The sequence below is a fragment of the Ahaetulla prasina genome, chromosome 2 (genome assembly GCF_028640845.1).
Source record: "Ahaetulla prasina isolate Xishuangbanna chromosome 2, ASM2864084v1, whole genome shotgun sequence".
In the NCBI taxonomy this organism is placed as follows: Eukaryota; Metazoa; Chordata; class Lepidosauria; order Squamata; family Colubridae; genus Ahaetulla; species Ahaetulla prasina.
The window spans coordinates 93,437,558-93,459,953 of NC_080540.1; the positions used below are offsets into that span (position 1 = coordinate 93,437,558).

Consider the following 22,396-nt stretch of genomic DNA (forward strand, 5'->3'; position numbering starts at 1 on the left):
AACCATTCAACACTTGTCAAGGAATCTTTCTTTGAGAATATTAGCTTTGTATTTTTAAGAATCATTGTTTATGGAATTAAAAATAATTCTCTGGAGGAAGATGGATGGTTAATAAGTATGAAATTTAAATAAAATAAAATAAAACAAACTTCATAGAACTAGTGAAATGTCATTCAAAAGCATTCTCTTTCAAAACTTGGCACTTTGCTTGAACATAATATATAGTGGAGATACAAGTTGCCTACAATACTTTTTCAAAAATGCCTTTGAATCACTTCTGATTTCTGGGGACTGCCTGGGCAAGTCAATATTGTTTCCTTGGTAACGTTTTCAGAAGTGGTTTGTAATTGCCTTCTTTCTAGGGCTGAGAAAGAGGGACTGGCCCAAGGTCACCCAACTGGCTTTGTGGCTAAATCAGAACTAGGTTTCTAGATTCTAACTTACTAATCTTTACAATAAAAATTTCTGATAACATTTTTTGGTTCTGAAAAAAAATCAATAAAACAGGTAATGGAAGAACAACAGACTGCAATTGTGCCGCTTATTACTGTACTTTATTTCCAATTTAGCATTTATTTTATGATCCTACAAGACAAATATCTACTATTACTAATTGAAGTTATTTTGGTGTGTGTGTTATTATGACTATTTAAGTAGAAGCTATAAATATTAGCATAATGTTTATTTTGCATTGTCTCTTTCTTTCCAGTAATTCATATATTGTAACACTTGAATGAAATTCTTCTTCTTCTTCTTCTTCTTCTTCTTCTTCTTCTTCTTCTTCTTCTTCTTCTTCTTCTTCTTCTTCTTCTTCTTCTTCTTCTTCTTTTTGCTGAACAGTAAATGCTTTAGGGACACAGTTATTGTTGAAAAGGGCTGTGAGGATGAAGGACTTATGGGCTTCCACATTAAAGCAACTCCAAAACACTTATTCTCATATGAGTCCTTGAAACAATTTTTTGCTCTACTGCCATAATTATGTAGAAAGATGTGGTGGCACTGGCTTGGGAATTGATAATCAAGCAAACTGTGATTGATCCCCTTGGGCAAGCATTGCCCAACTCTAAAATAATAATAGTTTCTTGCTTCAGTCTTTGGGATTTTCTCTTCATTGCTGAAATACTTAATGTATTGGATTGATTTTAGAAAACAGCAGTCTGCTGGCTGAAAGGATAACATGTTTCCGTGCTGATTACAAATGGACATTTATCATTCAACATTTGTTTGGCATCATTACCAAATAGACAGTTGAGCCCATTGTTGTGAATAAAGAAGAATATTTTTATGAAGTTTAAGAATACCGGCACAAAAAGAAGATTCTCTCATTAAAAGGAGCTTCCTGTGGAATGACAAAACAATACTTATGTGAAGACATTAAGGGAGAAGCTTTGATTTTTTTTGTGGGGTGAAATGACAGCAACTTTATTAAATGCTGTTCATTATGTGGGATGTGATTGTGCGAAGACACCTTCCCTTCTTTCTTCTACATAGGGGATTAAAAATATTTTTTTTCATTTTTTTACTGTCTTCTAAATAATGGAAATAATAATACTGTGTTTCCCTCAAAATAAGACTGGGTCTTATATTAATTTTTGCTCCATAAGACGTATTATGGCTTATTTTCCGGTTAGGTCTTATTTTGGGGAAAATCCAGTACTAAATGCCTCCATCTGGTTGATGATCTTCATGGAGGCTTATTTTTGGGATAGGGCTTATATTACGAGCATCCTGAAAAAATCATGCTAGGGCTTATTTTCCAGTTGGGTCTTATTTTCAGGGAAACAGGATAATAACTGTGGTGGATAAGAAGAAAGTGGGAATAATGGATGTGGCAATACCAGGAACTAGTAGAAAGGGAAGACATTGAATAACAAGTTCTGAAAAGCAAAGATTATGGCATTAAGCAACTATGGTGATCTCAGTGGTTATTGACACGTAGAAAATCTGTGCAGCAGCACGAATAATCTACGCACAGAACTGGAAAAATAACAATACAACATCTGAAGACAATGTAATTAGAAAAATCATGGAATGTGCAGAAATGGATAAGCTTATGAAGGAGATACAAGAAAAAGAGGAAACAGAATATTATTTAGTATGGGAGAAATGGTATAAATGGTTGTAGGAAAAAGGGAAAAAATAAAACAAAAGTGCAAGGAAAGATTAAATAACGGATAAACTAGGAGTAGAAATAGAAGAACAAATAGGAAGAAACAGAAATTGTGGAAAGGAAATTGGGTACATGTCTATATCTAAGTATATATGTAAATAAAATAATTAGAATAATATATTATAATGATATACATATGATATATTAGAAATATATGTATAAAAGATACATTATGATAAGAGAGAGAAAATGCATAAGTATTGATCACCGACGCAAAACTGTTGAAAAGAAGAAAGTGTTAATATTTCTTTTTTGTTTTTGCTTTTTTTTAAAAAAAAAATCTGTTTAATAAAAATTATTAAAAAAAGAAAAGAAAATCTGTGCATTGACAAAATATCCAGCTGTCAATTGCAAAAGCCACACTGCTTTAGATCTGCAAATAAACTATGACGGTACATTACGACATCCTAAGATCTTGGGAAGAACTTGATGCATATGAAGGCCAACACCAGCTAAAAAACTAGAAGATGTGGCTTTGTTGCAAACAGATATTAATAATAACAACAGAGTAGAAGAGAAAGAACTGGGGGGGAAAAGCACAACATACAAAGACCTGCAAATAGAACAATTGTGGCTAAAGAAAATGAAGATAGTGCTAATAGTAATAGATGCCTAGGTTGCAATGACAAAACATCTGGGGCACCACTTGAACACTAAGTCAATTGCAAAGGGCAGCTTTCCTTGGAGCATCTTCTATACTGCCACAATATCTTTAACACCATCAAGCCTCTGCCTATCTTAGGTCCTTGGGAAGAACTTAATATATGGATTCAAACACTAAATCCAGTATAAACATCTGGTTGTCTGTGTGACAAATCATCATCATTATCACCACCACCACCACCATCCCTTTAACCCCATAAAACAAGAACATCTGCCTACCACAGGTCATTGAGAAGGCCTCAATGGGTAGTTAAAAAGGCCAAATCCAGTCTAAACTGGTTGATTATGTGACAAACCGTAATAATAATGTCATATTACAGAAGAAATGTGCATCTGATACACTTATGAGATAAGTTTAACATTTCTTTTTCTATGCACAGCACCAGCAGATAGCAATAAAGTATTCCCAATAGATATGCAGAGAGGATACCAAATCACTGGTCATGTAGTATTATATTCTGAAGAAAACATCATCAAATATCATGTCTAAAAATATGTATGTATCATTATGTTAATATACCACACTTGCATGTTAAGACATTGGAATGCAGATGTAGAAGAGTGAATAATGCATAAGTGCCTTCTTTGTCATTATTAGTTACTCTCGAGTAACTTTTGTCTGTATTTTGCCTTTATTGAGAAAGAGGTTGGAACAGGAAATTTTGCAAAGCTTGAATCACAATAATAGAATGGTAGTTTGGAAAGGAAGAATTATGTAGCAACTAGTAAGATTGATCCTTGTAATTATGGCAGAGAAGAATAACCAGTAGGAGGTATAGCATTAATGCTCATCCCGGTTGTTGCTGACCTATTTTGCTTCTTTCCAGTTAGGAAAAGAAATTGGTTTAAGATTTCTAGGTCAAAAATAGGAAACAATGGGGAAAAGTGCTGCTGTCCTTAATTGTGATATGACAAAAACTTGACATTCTCTTTGAAAATGGAAGATAAGTAGTCCTCATACAGATAGCAAATCTATTATAAATATTTACTGATTTGGATACAGTAACATAAGTACTAGAAATTCCATTTCAAAATGACCATTGCCTCAAACATCCAAAGACCAAGAAGTGTTCTTGTAATAGTCTAGAATGTGGTCATGTAGCAATCAAACCACGAAGAACTCTATTCTGCAGCATTAGCTGAAACCGAGATCCAGCCAAAACAAAAGATTGCCCTGCTGAATGCCTACATGCTGTCGAATTGAGTTTATCACCCTCACAGTTATTACAATTTATTCTGTTGTCTGAGCTTAAAATGTCACTGGGAATTTATTAATATGGTACTACTTCTGATAAGGGCATATTAAAGGTTATAGAAATAATATATTATCGGAGACTAAGCGTGTACATCACTCGACATGCATTCTTTATCAGTAATGGTTCATTTATGAAATATATATGATCATATTACCTCAATTGTTCCTTAAGAAGTGTGTATGTGTGCATACATACATATTTGTGAACATTCTGATGAACTTTGTGAATGGTGCATCCCAATTACATGTTGATTTTTATATCTGCAGCTGAAGAATGTAATTTTATTTGACCTGACAAAATGAATGAAGTAAACAATGTAAGTATTTCAAGAGAAAGGTCTCTCAAATCTTTTTATGGGCATAGTTTTTAAGGAATGTTAATTTTGAATCTTTAAGTCAATTCTTCCAAGGCTATCTGGCTGTGGGTGTTTGCACGACTCAGATCTGAGGATAATCCACCTTTGATCTTGGAACAGGGTAGCATTTCGTCATTTAATCTATTTAATGTGATCTTGGTGTCATCCTGGGTTTGTCAGTCACTCGTGTTTTAGTCAACTCATGGCTTGAGTACTATATTACTTGACTATTGTAACAACCTCTACATGGAGCGTCCCTTCAAGACCACTTGGTTCAGAATGTGGTGGTGGAAGCAGTAATGGGCATGTCCATGTAATACCTCTGCTTCACAAGCTGTGTCAGATGCCAGTTTGCTTCCTGGTGGGATTCAAGATGTTGATTGTTACCTATAAAGCCCTACACAGCATAGGATCCAGTTATTTCAGTGACCACCTTAACTTCCATAACATCTACCCAGCTAATTCAATCCTGCAGAATTGGCATGTTCTGGATTCCTTCAATTAAACAATAGCACTAGCACTTAGATTTATATACCACTTCACAGTGCTTTATACCGCTTTCTAAATGATTTACCGAGTCAGCATATTGCCTCCAACAATCTGGATCCTCATTTTATCGAACTCAGAAGGATGGAAGGCTGAGTCAACCTTGAGCCTGGTGAGATTCGAACTACCAAACTGCTGTCAGCCAGCAGTCAGCAGAAGTAGCCTGCAGTTCTGCATTCTAACCACTGAGCCACCACAGCTCTCAATCTTATCTATTGGGACTCTGGAAGCATACCCTCTCTGTAACAGTACCTGCCCTTTGGAATGAGGTTCCTCCCACATTGTAGATGCCCCCCCTTCTGTTGTTGTTTATAAGAACCACGAGGCCTTGGTTGTTCACCCTTTTTGGGTCTTCAATTTTCACATTTTTTCTGAATCTCTTCTAGTTCTGCATCCTTGAATATTTTATTTCTGGTAATAAATCTCTGTTGGTTTGCTAATTGTTGTTGAATAATATTTAAGTCTGGATGAATTATTTTCCAATGTTCAAGCATTCACTTTAAATATTCCTGTTGGTATATTTAACAACCAAAATATGTTGGTTCCAGTTTATAATAGGAGGCCATAATGGTGCAATTTTCAAGCACAGCATACTTTTATCTTGTTTGTGATTGTTTTTCATCCAATAATCATACAGGGCTAGGCCCTGCATACCCAGCCATATCTGCTGAGCCTTGCTACCCACTTGTTGACAGATACCCAGGAACTAACATCTGCTCTGACCCAGCCTTAGCAAGTAATGATAAGCTGCTTACTTGCAAGTACAAACAAACCCCTTTTCAAACAGAGTAGAGCAGTCTTTTATTCACGTGGATTAACAAAAATCAAATGTAATTAGTTCCAACAGACCTGGTCAAGAAATCTGAATTGCTTGCTGTACCCTAAAAGTTGAACAATTGTCTGCCATTCTCAAACCCTTACTATTTATTTCCCAGCCAAGGAGGGGCTGGCTAGCGTCCACATCTGCTTTTCCTTGAGAGCCAGCTTATTGATTTCCTTTGCTCTCCTCTTCTTTCCTCTCTGCGCATACGCGCATCTGGGATGGACCCCATCTGTTCCTTCCCCTCACTCCGTTCAGGCCCCAAAGAAAGCTGCCTCTCCACCTGGGGAAGGATGGAAGACCCCGGCTCTGCCTATGTTGCTGTTTATCAGAGCCTTCCAAAGGCTCCAAAGCTGCCCAGGCTGTCCCTCAACTTCCTCCTCATCTGACTTTGCAGCTAGCTCTGCTGGCAGCCAACGGGCCACAACAACATCTGATGCAGTCCTTGTTGACCTGGATTGTTAACCAATCCAGTATAAGTCTCTTTTTTGTGTGTGGTTTTTTTTCATATTAAATGGGTTGACACATATTGTACTAAAAGGGATTATGTGACTCTTCTAGTAGGATACAAAGTGCCAGCACAGTTCTCAACCTCATCAGATTATTATGGTCGGGGTGGCAATTTTATCTACCTATTGAGTTATCTTCAAAAAGCCCTTTCTTAGTTCCACCGTGAAGGAGGCATTTTAGGTTTAGGTTTTCTCTGTAATGAGTAGCTACTCTGGATTATAGGTCAGGCCAATTCTGAATAAGTCCTCCCAATACATATAATTGCAGGCTGAAATCTAGAGATAGGAATGGAGGTAGTGACAAGGGGTGAATTAACCCATCTAGGAGCATTTTGTTTTGGTCACTGTCTTACCAGTTCAGAAGTTTGGTGTAATCCCTGGCAGATAAAATCTATTTGACACGCTAACCAGAAATCCAAGATGGGGCTTTTGACCAAAAGTTTTCAAATATTTCATTAAAAAATCCAGAAATAAGCAGTTGTATTTTTCGTTCTCTATTGCCCACTTCTCAGTTTCTCACTAACAAGATAATGTACAAAGTATTGTCAAGTGCTTGTTCTGCACTGCTCTTAATATGAACTTGCATTATCATTTAACAAGTCAGCTGCAAGGCTTCAAGAGTGTGTCTGTATTTGTTGTTGAATCTGGAATGCTGCCTTGGTTAACAATCTTTTTTTTAAATTCCTCTTTCCTTAATTCCAACAAAAAGAACAATATGATTAACAACGTTTGTAACCCAAATATTCATTGTATTATCAACCCAATTCATAAATGGCAATCCTATTATTTTCTGGGAAATAATAGTGAGCTTAGTGGATCTCACTTTTTATTAAATATGCATAGGACTGGCCTGCTAGAATACTAGGATAGTAAAATTCATGAAGAAATCTGATATTAATGGGACAGATTAAACTCACCAGTTTTCTCAGTCTTGTGTTTTGGACTCTCTTGTCCTGGAAGGCATGGGCAAGGCCCTTCACATCGAGCTACAATGTTTTTGCCGGATGTGCAGGCATGAAATTCCAACTTGCACTGTAAACACAACAAAACAAACACAGTTTATTTGATGTAAAATTGGAATGGGGCACAGATATGAAAATAAACATTGTCATTTATTTTATTTATTCATTTGTCAATCATATATAAGATAACAGGTAAAAGTATAAATATAATTTGGATACATGAAAAGAGTAAGTAAAAAAAGGATATTAGGACAGGGATGGTAGGCACGTGGTGCACTTATGCATGCCCCTTACAGACCTCTTAGGAATGGGGTGAGGTCAACAGTAGACAGTTTAAGCTTAAAGTTTTTGGGGTTTGGGGAAGAAACTACAGAGTCAGGTAGTGCATTCCAGGCATTGACCACTCTGTTGCTGAAGTCATATTTTCTGCAATCCAGTTTGGAGCGGTTTATCTTGAGTTTGTATCTATTATTTGCTCATGTATTGTTGTGGTTGAAGCTGAAGTAGTCATTGACAGGTAGGACATTGTGGTAGATAATTTTATGAGGTATGCTTAGGTCATACCAAAGGTGGTGTAGTTCTAAGTTGTCTAAGCCCAAAATTTGGAGTCTGATGGCATAAGGTATTTTATTGCGAGCAGAGGAGTGGAGGACTCTTCTTGTGAAATATTTCTGGACTCTCTCGATTGTATTTATGTCCGATATGCAGTGCGGGTTCCAGACAATGAGCTGTATTCAAGGATTGCTCTAGCAAATATTTGTATGCTCTGGTTAGTAGTACAATATTTCCGAGAAGAATCTATTAGAATAGAATCTATTAGAATAGAATCTTTTTTTTTTAATAAAAAAGTTTTATTTCCATTTTCCAACAACCTATTCAATATACAGTCTCTTATTCAACATTAGTCATTAACTTTCATTTGTTACTTATTCGGACCTGCCCAGCTACCACTTCCTTCCTTAACAAACCTTTCCTCCTCCCTTCTCTACTTTCTTCTACTTTCTTCATCCTTCCTCTCCTTCGCTTTTCTACTTCCTCTCCTCCTTCCCCACTCTTCGCTTCCACCCTTTCTAACCCTCTCTCTTTCCCCTTTCTTCTTCCTCTCCTTTCCCCCTCTTCTACCTTTCTCTTTCCTACCTACTTTCTTCCTTCACTCTCCTCTCCCTTTCCATTCCCTTCTGAAATGGCAGCTGAGCAGCCCCGATTTCATTTCAAATTATTTCTATTTCTTAATTACATATCTTCAATCATTCCTTTACATTGATCCTTCATCTCCCCCCCTTCCCCTCCCTCCCCCCTCCCTCCCCCGAGACTTCCCAGAACAAAGTACAGGGTATAAAATTAACAATCATAAATTAAAATACAACATAATTCATAATCCATAGTCACTCCTCTCTCTAAGACCTTAACTCCCTTTCCAGAAACAAAAAAGTACATTCTTCTTCCAGTCCATTATATATCAGTCCATTCCACTCCTAAAATCTTCAGAATCTTCCAATTAAATTAGTATTTCCAGTTCACCAATAAAATACATAGTTTTTAATATCCAATCTTCATTGATTAACACCAAATATATATCAATCCATTCCACTCCTGAAGTCTTCAGAATCTTATAGTTTTTAATATCCAATCTTCATCGATCAAAACCAAGACGATATTCCATTTTCCAGTATTCATCAGAAATTCTTTTATAATATACCTTTCTTCCTTAAACAGTCTCCCAAATATAATTCATATTTCCAGCTTAAATTCTTAAATTTTTATCCAATCTCCAAAAATAAACAATATTCTATCTTCTCATATCTTTAATATCACTTACATAAATCAAATAACATTGCTAATATTAATATTTCTTCAATTTACCTTACATCTGTCAAATAACATTATTAAAATTATACTTATAACTTATATCCAAAATATATCAATTATAACAATTAAATTCTATTTAACCAAATACCAACATTACATCCATAAATTTTTCTATCTGTCCTCCAAAAGTTAAACAATATTCCATCTTCCCATTCCTTTATACCTCACATATATCAAATAGTAACACCTTATACCCAAAATAGATCAGTTATAAAAATTAAACCCTATATATATATATTAAAAAAAAATACCATCAAAATCACATCTTAAGCATTCTCCTTCCCCTTGTCTTCTATCTTACACATTTTCCACCATCTGCTCACCAATCAGCTTAACATCTGACAATAAAGAATTTCCAATCTTTAATATATTGGTGTAAAAATCTCTTGTTTAAAAACTTATTAAGAAAAGATAAGCCTCCAAAAGTTCCTATAAAAAAAAAATCCCATATTTGAACTGAAGAAGTTTCCAAGATTTTAGTAGTTAGTTCTGTTTGCTTAAGAACCATTTTTAAACTATAAAATCTACCAAAAAGAGAAAAAAAAATCAATAAACTTTTCTTCTTAAACATTGTGATAAAGAAAAAGGTAAAAAGAAAAAAAAATCATTAACAGTGCTTATTCATTCCATTTAAAAAGTAGCTTGTTATGTTCTTATAGATTCCACGCCAGCAGTTATAATAAGCATTTCCTTAACTTTCACTTCCAATATACAAAACGCCATTTGTTAAAATCTTCTTACAAGCAAATGCCAGCATACTCCAACACTTTTAAAAGCAGTTGTTTTTAATTGCTTAATTGCCATCTTCTTTTAAACTTTATTTCTTAAAATTAAAATTAGTAAAAAATCTTTTTAAATTTCTTTGCAACCACAGTCTTAAAATCTCTTCCTTTATCCTTTTGTAGTTTCACTTTTCTTTGTATATTGGAAACGCCATTTTAAATCCACTCAGGTTGAAAGTTAGTTCAAAGGAAAGCTATTTAAGAGCCGAATTTAAGATTTATTACTTGCAAATTCTTGCTAGTCCTCCTGCTTTGTTCTGTCTGTGTTGAGTTCTCTTTAAAAATAAATCTTGGCATAGAGATGGTCGTGGCTTCTCGTTCTGTATAAACAGAAGCACCCTGGGCACGGAGCTTCGTCAGGCTAAAGGGGAGCTCTCACCCTTCGATCCCCTGGTTAAATTCCAGGGGCTCCCGGGGAGCTCTGCCCAAACCTGACCACTCTTCCCTCCCCCTTCTCTCAGGGGAGAGAATTCCAAACCATTTGACAGCCCATTTACGCTGTCAGGGATGGTTTGACGAAACCCAGGGCAGACGATCCCAAAGGAACGGCCATGAAGCCTGCGTTGCCAGCGGAAGTCTCCAGGGAAACTATTAGAATAGAATCTTGAGAATAAGTTTTCATGGTCTGACTTTCAAGTTACTTGCGGTACTCATTGATGCTTCTTGCTATGCCCATGTAACGCCAATATTCTGAGAGTGCCATTGGCTCCCAATTGCATCTGAGTGCAGTACAAGGTGCCTAGTTATCTTCTCTAAGCCCTGCATGGTATAGAGTTTCATTACTTGAAAGGCCACTTTTTTCCCAGAGTATCTGCCCTCCCTGGTCTGATAGAGAAGGTTTACTCCAGGTCCTTCCATTGAAACAATTCATTTTGTGGGAACCAGGATGCGTGTCTTCTATCTTATAAAGCAACCTTCCCCTTGACATATAAAGACTGCCAAGACCTGGCTCTTTCCCTAGGAAATGGTGGTTTGGTATCCTGATTGATGATGGTGGTACTGCTGTTTGAATCGCCATCTACTTCTGTCATTACTGCTTGTAAGATATCCATTATAACGTAATATTCTTTTCATTAGGCTTTGTCACCTTGGTTGAGTTGGAGGGCTATATAAACATTTTAAGTAAGTAAATGAGTATGTAAATGAGTAAGCTTGGTTTTAAGAGATTATTCAAATTCACAATCCAAAATATATGCAAGGGACGGAATACACATACTTAGTAAAAATTTAAATAAATCTGAATTGAATTAATTACAATTAGCTAGATTTAATTAGTCTCTTCTTAAATAGTTAGAAATCACAGTCCAGCAACAAGTTTTGAAAGGATTCTTAAGGACTTGCTCACCTTGAATGACTGCATGAACTTCCCCGTTGTTGGTTTTACTCTTTTTCCCCGAGATAAAAACTTTGGACAAGCTGTCTATTATGAACCCCCACAACAAATGACATAATTTAGCCACTTGTAGAGAAAAAGCATAGGTTAGAAAACTATCTGCGAAAGTGAGTAATTTAGTAATCTTAAAGCATGTCTATTTGAATCCCTAAACAAGATTCTATACCTTAGTGATAGTGCTGAAGCCATGCTTACAACTGCCATGCAGTAACCAAAGCAAGGTAAGTACGTTAGATCAATCAATCATTAAGCACCCTGTGTTTTGCAAAATTATGTTTTTTGCTTTCTATTCTACTCTAAAAAAAAGTATTTCTATTCTTTCTTTAAAAAAGCAGAATGAATGAAGCAGAATGTTGCTGTGAGATTAATGCCTCCTACTTTGAAAATGCCAGAAATAGCTTGCTGTTGCTTGTGTGTATTTTTGTAAGCGAGTTCACCTCCCCAGGCTTAATCTAGTAGCGGGAGACCGTTTATTCTTTGACAACATTCTGTCCCAATGATATTATTCTCCTAGGTGCTTTCTGGATTTCAGAGGACTCTGAGGACTGAAAACTCCATATGCTATTCTGCTCTTCAGTTTTAGAATATTTATAGATACAGCCTGCTATCTCCTTGTGGATAAATTCAGAGCACCTTTGATGCTATTTTATTTTTCTACTCAGAGGTAAGAACCACATGTAAATCCCACAGGTGAATGTGGCACTGTGGATACTTGGATTATACTCAAAAAAGGACGATAATTCAAATTATAAAATGACAGTGGCTGACAAGGTAAAGAGCGGACAGAAAAACTCAAAACCAAATATAAGTTATCCAAAACAAAAAGATTGATATAAAATTCCTGAATAATAATAAAAAAGAAGAAAATGAAGATTCCTTCCCACTCTCACCTCTTTCCAGTCAGTCAGTTTCAGTTTCAAGATCACCAGTTTTTTTTAAAGTAAATTTTGTTGGAACAAAGTGTCAGTCATATATACATTTCAACTGCACAATTATACAAAGAATGGAATGGAATAAATTCTTTACTGGCCAAGTGTAATTGAACACACAAAGAATTTGTCTCTAGTGAATAAGTTCTCAGTGCACATACAAACAACAAAGTAATATAATCACAGGATACCAATAGGAGAAGGTAGTAAAAAAATGAGTGTCATAATAGTAATACAGCCCTACTACATAGATAAATATTGTTAAAAATTAGGAAGGTTATCAGCTAAAATACTCTAAAACAAGTTTTTAAGAATTAAATAAAAACGAGGTTCCAATGTTGAATGAATTTATGAATCGCACATGGTCTTTTGGTGGATACATTGTATGAGTATTTATTTTGATAACTGCTACTAAATGCAGCCTTTCTGTTCCATGAAATAGTAGCAAAAATATACAGAAAACTCTGCGGCCAGCTTGCAGTAGCCCAGAGTTTTTCAGTCCAGAAATGATATTTGGGTAGCTATTTGAGAACGATCTTAGATTTTGGAGAGATAATAATAGTTGTAGCTGCATGAGAAATAGAGCTTACATTATTCATCATTAATTATAATGATATGTTATTGAAACATATTTTCTTAGGAAACTTTGAAGTATATCTGACTTACAATTTTATGTCTATGAATATGGTTAAATAAATAGTTTGATCTGAAAAAAAAACCTCTTTGCTGAAAACAAATTAGACACTTCAGATATTCTGATAATGCTATGATTTATCTTTTTGGTTTGGCATGATCTTTTCTTGTTCTTGTTGCTATTAAAACTGCATATATTGTTTTATTAAGATATCAGTTGAAGTCTTTTTAATTGAAGCAGACTGGATCCACAGTAGAGGTCATATAATATCTTGACCTGCATTCTCTTTGATGTGCCAGTAAGCTTCTGTAGAAAACTACTGGCTCTGTATTTTTAAAATGGTCTGGATTTGCTTATTCTACAGTCATAGCTTCAGATAGTAACATGTACAGAGTTAATTCTAAATGTTCCTTTTTGCATGGAATGGCTAGTGGCACTTTATAAAAATCATTTCTGGAGGAAGAAAAAGTTTTCAAAGATTACACCTTCACGAGCTGCAGTTCCAAACAAACTTCCTACCCATACCACCCACAGCTTTGTCACCAGGAGCGAAAATTTCAGCCATTAGGCAGATGTTTCCAGGACTTATTCTGTTAGAACATCTTATTGAGCCATTATGAACACAAAACAAAAGGTCAGGGTCCTGGCTTGGTTTGTGTCTATTTTCAGAATACTAATTTGGTGCTAGCCAATTCTCAACCAAATTTAAAGTACTATAATAAAGTCAGATAATTATGTGGAAGGTGGATGTGTGGGCACCAGGTCTGATCTCATTGTTTTAATTCTCCATGGATATATCCATCGAACATGGTGTAAGCAAATACATTAGATTTTAATAGTTTGAACACCAACCACTGGAGTTTAGAATCCAGAAACACACCATTTTGTGGCTTACAGAGTCTCATTTAAATAAGTTCCAAAGTCATTTCCCCTGGAGGCAGCACTGGGACCATATAGCAAGTCATCCCAGCCACTTGCCCATATTGTCAGCCTTACAGGAGCTCATTTTTGCAGCCTTTACAGTGGCTCTTAGAGGTAACAAAAAAATTCTCTCACCTAATAAATGTACTCAATGTCTTTTGTAAAGATGTGGTCAATTTCCTTTATTATGGCAGCTTTCCTAATGTGTATTGTTTTCCTAGATGGTTGAATGCTGCTAGCCTGAAGCATAAATATGAACCGAGAAGGGAGTTTTTAATGTGTATTCATTTACACAATAGTCAATAATGGTCTTATGTGTCAATCAACATTTAGTTACTTATAAAGTTGGTATTTCTAGCCTAATCAGCAGTAAAATTCAGAAAGGCAAATAACACCCATTCCAGAAAACAAATGTAACACACACATTTCCCAGATGGCTAAACATATATTATATAGTAAACACTGAATGTCATTTAGGTGATCTTGGCCACCACTACTGGCAGATTTAATGTCAATTAATATTAATAACCATGATTCATATTCAGCCAGAGAATCCTGCTGTTCATTAGATCATTTATTAAAAAGGATAATTCTAGTTGTATGGGTTTCTCCTTTAATGAAATGACATGACGTTGACTGGCTAAATGTTTCTTTCCTTTGCAAAAAAGGTAATTTCAGCTTCATCAATAACAATGAGGAACCAAGAGCAAATAAATTGCTGAGATCAGTTTATTCACCCTATTTGCCAGTCATTACTCCACAAACATAATCAAGAAATCTGGACACAAGACAGTTAAAATTAACGAAACTATTATAGCAATAAAGTAGAAGGATATCAACTAAAAGCCCAGGATCAAGAAATTCAGTAAGAGAAGCATCAAACCCATATGTTTAAGGTTGTTTGCTACTCAAATAACTCATTTCTAAATTCATTTCTAAATCTTTTTGCTTTGAAATAGCAGGTAACACCTAAGTATAACAGCACTAGTTTTTTTAAAAAAAATATTCATCCTTGTGAGTATATTTTTAAAACACTTGTTTTTTTTAATTCTGCAGTTTGTTAAAAAGCTAGCTGTCTTGTTTCTGACAGTGCTGTATTCTATAAAAAAACCCAAACCACATTGAAAGTACAAACATCATAACAGGGAGATTTATAATGATAAGCTCATAGGATGTTGACAGACAATGCTTCAATACAAATCAACAAAATCTTCTTCTCTAAGGAATGCCTGAATCTCTAAATGATTAAGAGAAGAAAGGTTTAGAGAGAAAAACATCCAAACACTGTTATCCCTTATTTCAAAATATATATTTTTATTGATCAGATAAGAGGAAGCATCATTACTTTTTAAGAGAGGACAACTATAAAAAGCAGAAGTATATCCATAGAAACAAATTATGTATTCAGTGCAAAATTCTGAATATGAGATATTTTTCAAAAGTTGGTTATTACTGTATTGAAAAATAAAGTATGTTTGGTATCCTTGTGACATATCTTTTTGTTATGCTTCTTAACTAAATAAACTTAAAACTGAAATTCTACATTATAGTTTTAAAGAAATCTCCTAATGCCTTTTATTATTCATGTGAAACAATCCATTGCCCAACTACATGATACAGAAATATATTTAAGCAACCCACAATGGAGGGTGAAGATAGCAAAACTGCTTGGAGAAATGGCAAAACTGATTTGCTTGATTAGGATCGGAACAAGAACTACTTTTATAAAACATTGGAAATCTTATATGGACTTATTGCTGAAGATGGATGCCATAACCATCCCAAATGACTCTATTTTACTATGGAGAAGGTACCTCTTAAATAGGAGACTAATGCCTAGCGGGCAGTCCACTTTCAGCCCATCCAGAAAAAGGCAATGCTTGTTAATTAACCTTGGAAGCTTTACATTTACAGTCCACTCCAGACTTGGAAGACAATTTTATCCTCTAGACATTTCTTTGTGAACTCAGATGCTCACATCAAAAAAACAAACAAACTAACAATGACTACTTCAGCTTCAACCATAACAATACACAAGCAAATAATAGATACAAACTCAAGGTAAACTGCTCCAAACTTGATTGCAGAAAAACATGACTTCAGTAAGAGTAGTCAATGCCTGGAATGCACTACCTGACTCTGTAGTTTCTTCCCCAAATCCCCAAAACTTTAAGCTTAAACTGTCTACTGTTGACTTCACTCCATTCCTAAGAGGTCTGTAAGGGGTGTGCATAAGTGCATCTGCGTGCCTACCGTCCCTGTCCTAATATTCCTTTTTTACTTACTGGGTTCATGTATCCAAATTATGTTTATAATTTTACCTGTTATCTTATATATGATTGACAAAATAAATAAATAAAAAATAAAAAAAAATAATCATTTCCAGACCAAGCTATAGGTATACACTTCACTTTCTAAAACAGGGAAGGGGGGAGCCTCTTCCTTCTCCTGCCTACATTAAAAGAGTGACATCTCATCCAGGAGTGAAATCTACTTCCCTACCGGTTCAGAAGTACATACACTGTGCACGCCGACCCTCTGCGCATGCGCAAATCCCTCTGTGCATCCACAGAGGGTAAAAAACAGGTTACTTCCTGGTTAAAACCAGGAGGTAACAATGACCGGGCGGATGGGTGGAGCCTCGAGCTGCCATCACTACCGGTTCAGCCAAACCAGTCCGAACCTGGAGCATTTCAACCATGCTCTCATCCCCTTTAGACCACTAAGTAGATATATTGCAGCAGAATGGAAAATAGTGATCTCCCAGTAAAGAAATACCCAAGGATATGTCTGATTCTGTGGGTGAGAGGGGAAAAAAAATATTTTATTCTTTCTACCATAAGGAGATTAACTTTGCTTTTGCCATGCAAGTTAATTTTCTGACTTGTCTAGAAAGTGAGTTTTACAGCCATTCTTATGGAGAACCTGGTAATCTCGGGCAAAGAAGCAACAACAAAAGAGCACTGGCTAAAATTATTTAGAAGGATGTACACAAACCACAAATCCATATAGGTTACCTACTAATTTTTATTGCTCACCATTGCTTTATAAAGAAGTAATTACATTACAAAAATGTCTTCCCTCATCATTTTAATGAAAAACGGAACTATATCAGTGGATTAACCCTTAAGCCCACCAGTGCATTATATGAACATGTTTTGTTTTGTTTTATTTAATCAAACTGAAATATAGCAAATCAGTGGAATGTTTGAAGCTTAGGCGATTATTCTGTGTGAGAAAATGAAGAGCTTAAACTTTTCAGTGCTCCATTATAATTCTTTTTTTTTTTAAATTTCAAAGTTCATTTTAAGCAGAGCCAGACAAAATATTTAAAATCAATTTACGGATTTATTTCTATACCAGCATATTGCGAAGTACGTTTGTACCGCAACTAATCAGACTCAACATGTTTTTCTCGACACAGAAGATGTAGACAAAGCAGCCTAATTTAGCAAGGGGAACTTGCACAAAGGAACATTCACAAGCTGTAGAAAAACTTGGACAAGGAAGATGGGAAAACTAATATTGGCCTCCTATGCAATACTCTAAAACCCAAGGGTTGGCATACATCAGGAATGCCAAATTCTACAAGATTATCTCTAATAAGAATACCAAAATTATGTATTATATCTGTGATGTATGAATGCCAAAAATGAGAAAGCTTTCACTGTTCTTCTGGGATGTTGATGCTTGTTAGATATTGTGAAATTATAGTTTACTTATTTTGGGGTTTTTAAAACATTGACTAATTATCGAGTGACAAGATACAAATGGAGTACCTCTTCATATGCAATTGCATAAATATACTTTATGCTTCAATATTCCGATTAGCAGAATTGTGTTCCTAAGCCATGTTCACTTTAATACAACCAGAAAATCCTTTAAGACTTCCTATTTAATACAACTGTCTGTCACTCTCTCTCTCATATCAGATAGGGAAAGAGGCCAAACTTTTCATGGAAGAGTTGGATTACTGTTTTTAATATTTTTGTTGGTGCAACTGAGCTTTTGACATAAAGTTTAAAAAGCTAATTTTGATTCTAAAATATTTTTTTCCCTTTGGGAGGCTGTAGAGATTCTATTTACCATACTGTATCTTCTTTTTATGTCAGAATCTTCACAGATACTGTTCTTGTAGTTGAAGACACAACATGAGATTAATCAGAAAAAGGCATGCTTCTGTGCTGCTGTTCTTCTTCTCAAACTAATCTTCCTCCTGCTTGTCTATTTTATTGATTTTTCCCAAGCTATACTTTCACAAATGCGGGTGGTTGGCAGAAGCATTCAAAATTGAATTGGGGAAGAATACTGTACATGTTTCTGCCACTCTCTTCCAGGGCAAAAATAATAATTTCTGAAGTAACAATACATACGTTTGCTACAGCAATCTTCCCAATTTTCTTCACATTCATGCAGTCTTCAACAATAACTGAAACTACTGTAGTGCTTGGAAGCTGTTTTAACATACTGCACAAACATGGTTTGCTTAATCATGATTTAATACAGTATGATAATCATGCTACACCAGTTTGATGTGGTGGCTAAAGTGCTGGCCTAAAAACCAGGAGAATTGTACATTCTAAGCCTCCGTTATATATGAAAACTGGCTGGAGAAGTCTGGGCGAGTCACTCTCTCTCAGCTTAACCCACCTTGGTTGTGGTGGGGAAATAGGAGGCAGGAGTATTAGGTATGTTTGTAGGCTTCAGTTATATGTTAAAAGGCAGGATAAAAATTTTATAATAATAATCTGCCATTCATGGTTGGTCACACAGTCAGTTAGACGTTTAGGCAAGATTTGGCATTTTTGTTCACCTACTATGTCCTTCCCAAGAACATGTGGATAGGGAGATGTTGTTGGTCAATAATTTTAAAGTCACAGGTATCTGCCATTTAAAACTATAATTGGTGAACTGGATCCAGACATGTTTTCAAAATGTTATGGCCTAATGTAACGTACAAACCTAAATCAGGTTTCTAATTCTTATTAAGCCATGCTTTACTTTACAATAATTCATTAACCAATAGGTGGGTTCACATATACTAAACCTGAGATGGGCCACCTTTTATAGTCAAGAGCTCTACAATATTTTTTTAAGGAAGAAAACACCATTCCACATAGATTAATTATTTAAAAAGTGGGGCTATATCAGACAAGAGCTTCTGTATTTTGTTGGTGAAAGTTTATGATAATAATGCATATACTACAATTCTTGCATTTCCTTCCTCAAAACAGCAGGCCCTCAATCTGACCTTACTTAAACAAGCCCTTAAAGCTTGGTTATTGCTCTAGCCCTTGGCTAGACTGTATAGTGGATCCTTGTGGGATAATTAGTTGAATGGATGTTTTTATTTTTTTTCCTAACCCTTTTCCCCTGTTTATGTTATTGTTTTATGTTGTTTTTAAATTCTGCGCCATTCAGAATCATAATGGAATCAGGCCTATAACTCATATAAGAAAGATAGTAGGTAGGTAGGTTGGTTTATAGGAGAATATTAACTTTCTTTTTCTTGTCCCCATTTTGGCATGTACCTTCTTGCTTAATATCTATGGAAATTTTCAATTATTTAGATCATGGCTGACTCAAAGGTGCTTTTTCCAAAACTGGGCTTTCTTGTTTTGTTTTTTTGTCCCTTTGAAAAAGTTTTGCTTCTCATCCAAGACGCTTCTTCAGTTCTAACTGATTGGTGGAGAATGGAAGGGTTTATATTCTTTGCCGAAATCTGGTTGTTAGCACTCTGAGGGTAGGTCATTAACTCTCTCAAAGTCATTGAGGCCATTTGGGGTTTTATCTTTATCTTCAGAGTCACTTGAATCAGATTTCAAAGTGCAGAAGGTGTGGGATCTTCTTGAGACTGCTGAAAGGACTGTGTTGTAGACAAGAGATAGGTAGTGTCGTATTCCTCCCCTTCTGCTGAGAGAAGGCTGTTTTACCTCTCTTTCAAAAAGTCCATATTCAGTTGTCAACTTTGTCCAGAATATAGACTTTTCTGTCTTCAAAGGAATGATCTTTGTCTTTCAAATGCAGATTGACTGCTGAATCTTGTCCTGATGAGTTTGTACTCCTGTGTTGTGCCATGCCTTTGTGATGTGGTTATGTTTCCCCAATGTACAAGTCTGCACATGTTTCACTGCAATGCACTGCATATACCACATTGCTCTGTTTGTGTCTGAGTGTTCTGTCCTTGAAATGGACATGCTTCTGTCTTAATGTATTCCTGCATTTAAAGTATGAACATATGTTATGCTAGCTGAAAATCCTCCTGAGCTTTTCCCCTATTCTTGCAACATATGGAATGACTTGATTCCATATTGCTTGATTTGTTGTTCCTTTCTTTGTCTGTTATGGAGGAGCTCCTGCTGGATCTTTTTGTGGATTTGATGAAGGCCTAGTTAGGATACCCACAAGTTCTGAGGAATTCCTTGATGTGCCCCTCTTTGCTAGTAGGCAAGCCTTCAGCCCAATGGTATAGAGTTCAGATTACTCACAGTGTGCTCCTTTTCTTCCAAAGTTCTGTTTTTTTCAAACAATTTCCAAATCTCTAGCCTACAGCAGGGGGTTGAAAGAATTTGGAGGGGGAAGGGGGAGAATCATGCCTGAGAGAAGATGCTGATTTAAATGTCTGAGCCAGCATGAAAGGCTGGCAGGCAAGTTCTAAGAATGAAAATGGAGGTGGAATTTGCTTTTTATTTATTACTTGGGGGCTGAATATTATAACTGACTGCTAATCTCTATTCTAAATTGCTCATTTGAATACCTGCACTTTCTCCCAACCTACTCATTAGGACATAATGCATGGGGAATGCATTTTTAATTCTTTCAACTCATTTGTGATTACCAGACTCTGTTCTGTTCTAAATTAACATTTGTAACATACCAGTTCCAAGAAAGGAGGATCCTATATTGGTTATGTTCTTCGATGATAGCAATATGTTGCCATATTGTATATATAAAGATATCACAACCATCCTTAGATTTTAAAACTGTCTCAATGGAATAATTTGGGTTAAGCGAAAGGCAGACACGCTAATTGAAATGCCTACGAAGGATGTGGTCTATTGATGATTTAACTCTATGTTTTACTGCTCTTAAAATGATAAGAATCAGAACAGTAAAATCAATGGTTTAATCCCTAGCTATCTCCTTGGGCCATAAAGTTGTATTTTGAAGTGCTCTCAACTATATGGGAACAAATAATCTTTAAATAGAATCCAAGCAACTATGTGGGCGGAGCTCACAAGTCAAGTTTTATTAGTCAATTAGCACCCTCAACCCTCCTCACAGTGGAGTGATTATCTGAAGAAGAACAGTCCCTCCTGTTTTATGATATGGGATAGGTAAGAGATACATAAGTGGAAATTTGAGCAAACGACTCTCTACTTATCTAGCAATAAGGGATAAAAAGTGCCAGTTAAATCCTTAACTGAGACAAACAGGATAAACTTTGGGTAGGGGCACACACAAGTCACAATTTAGGAGATTTTTCAAGTTACCAATCTGTGTTTCTTTGGTCCAATCAAACCAGTGGAACCATCTCTGTGAATAAAAAGAATTACGAAGAAAAATAATGATAGCTGTCACATAGTCAAGCTTCAAAGCGTGAGGCTGGATTTTTCTAAATGTGTAAAAATGCAAAAAAGTCCTGCCCATATTTGAAGATTTTTAAAGTGTTCATGAAAAGTGACTGTATTTTTTTCACCATATCTTTAAAAGCACAGAGATTATTCAATATGTCTATTTGTATTTGTCAGTCAAATACATTTATGTCTGGTTTACATAAATAAGCAAGTATTTTATTCTCAGGATACCACTATGCTGCAGATCTCCTGGCAGCTATTGAAACAACATACACTGCAATAAAACTAAGATATAATTTATAGTTCATTAACCTATTAAAACTTCCTTTTTTTACAAAGTATCTTTTAAACACATCTCAGGCTGACACAACATTTAGATAAATGAGTACATTGTAACATACGCAAAAATGTCAGGACCTAATCCTCTTTGCCATATTCTTCTGCTTATGCCTTTTAATAAATCTGTGTTACATGCTATAACTTTAGTCATCATTTAATTAATGTAAATAGCTTGTTTTTCAGAGCAAGCTTGCTGCAAAGCCTCAGGATTTTTATTTATTTTAGGGTACAGAAGGCTAACAGAAATGCCATCTTATGCTCTTACTGTTAATTGTCATGGATGTCGGTAATGTCTTCCTAAAAAGTTTTCAGATAATTAGTAGCTAAAGCTACTGTCTATCTTCCATAGAATTATATTGTCATGGCATCATGTGTAAAAAAAAGAAAAATGATCCATAAGCAGGTGAGTTAAAAACAATTCCATAAAATACTGAAATTTGATGACAGGGGCTGTAGAAATGTCAGTTGCATAAAAAAAACCTTTGATTCTATGGTATTTGGGACAGTATGAAGAGATCCAATCTATATTGATTTTCTCATCCCCACCCCAATGACCTCACTGTTTTCTGTTAACATATGTAAAGTATTTGATCTCACATATTTGAATATTAATTACACTGAAGATGAAATTAAATATCCTTAACTTACCCATGCTTTTCTCCAGTATCTGT

General features: G+C 35.5%; 1 protein-coding gene across 3 annotated transcripts in view; it reads right to left on the reverse strand.

Annotated features, from left to right (window-relative positions):
• The window catches only part of SPOCK1 (SPARC (osteonectin), cwcv and kazal like domains proteoglycan 1), a 617,584-nt gene that overhangs the window by 122,598 nt on the left and 472,590 nt on the right, over positions 1-22,396 (reverse strand). For all 3 annotated transcript variants that reach the window (XM_058170294.1, XM_058170293.1, XM_058170295.1), the window contains exon 6: positions 7,237-7,351. In XM_058170294.1, coding sequence (XP_058026277.1) covers positions 7,237-7,351 — 115 coding nt within the window. The remainder of the gene's footprint in view (positions 1-7,236; positions 7,352-22,396) is intronic.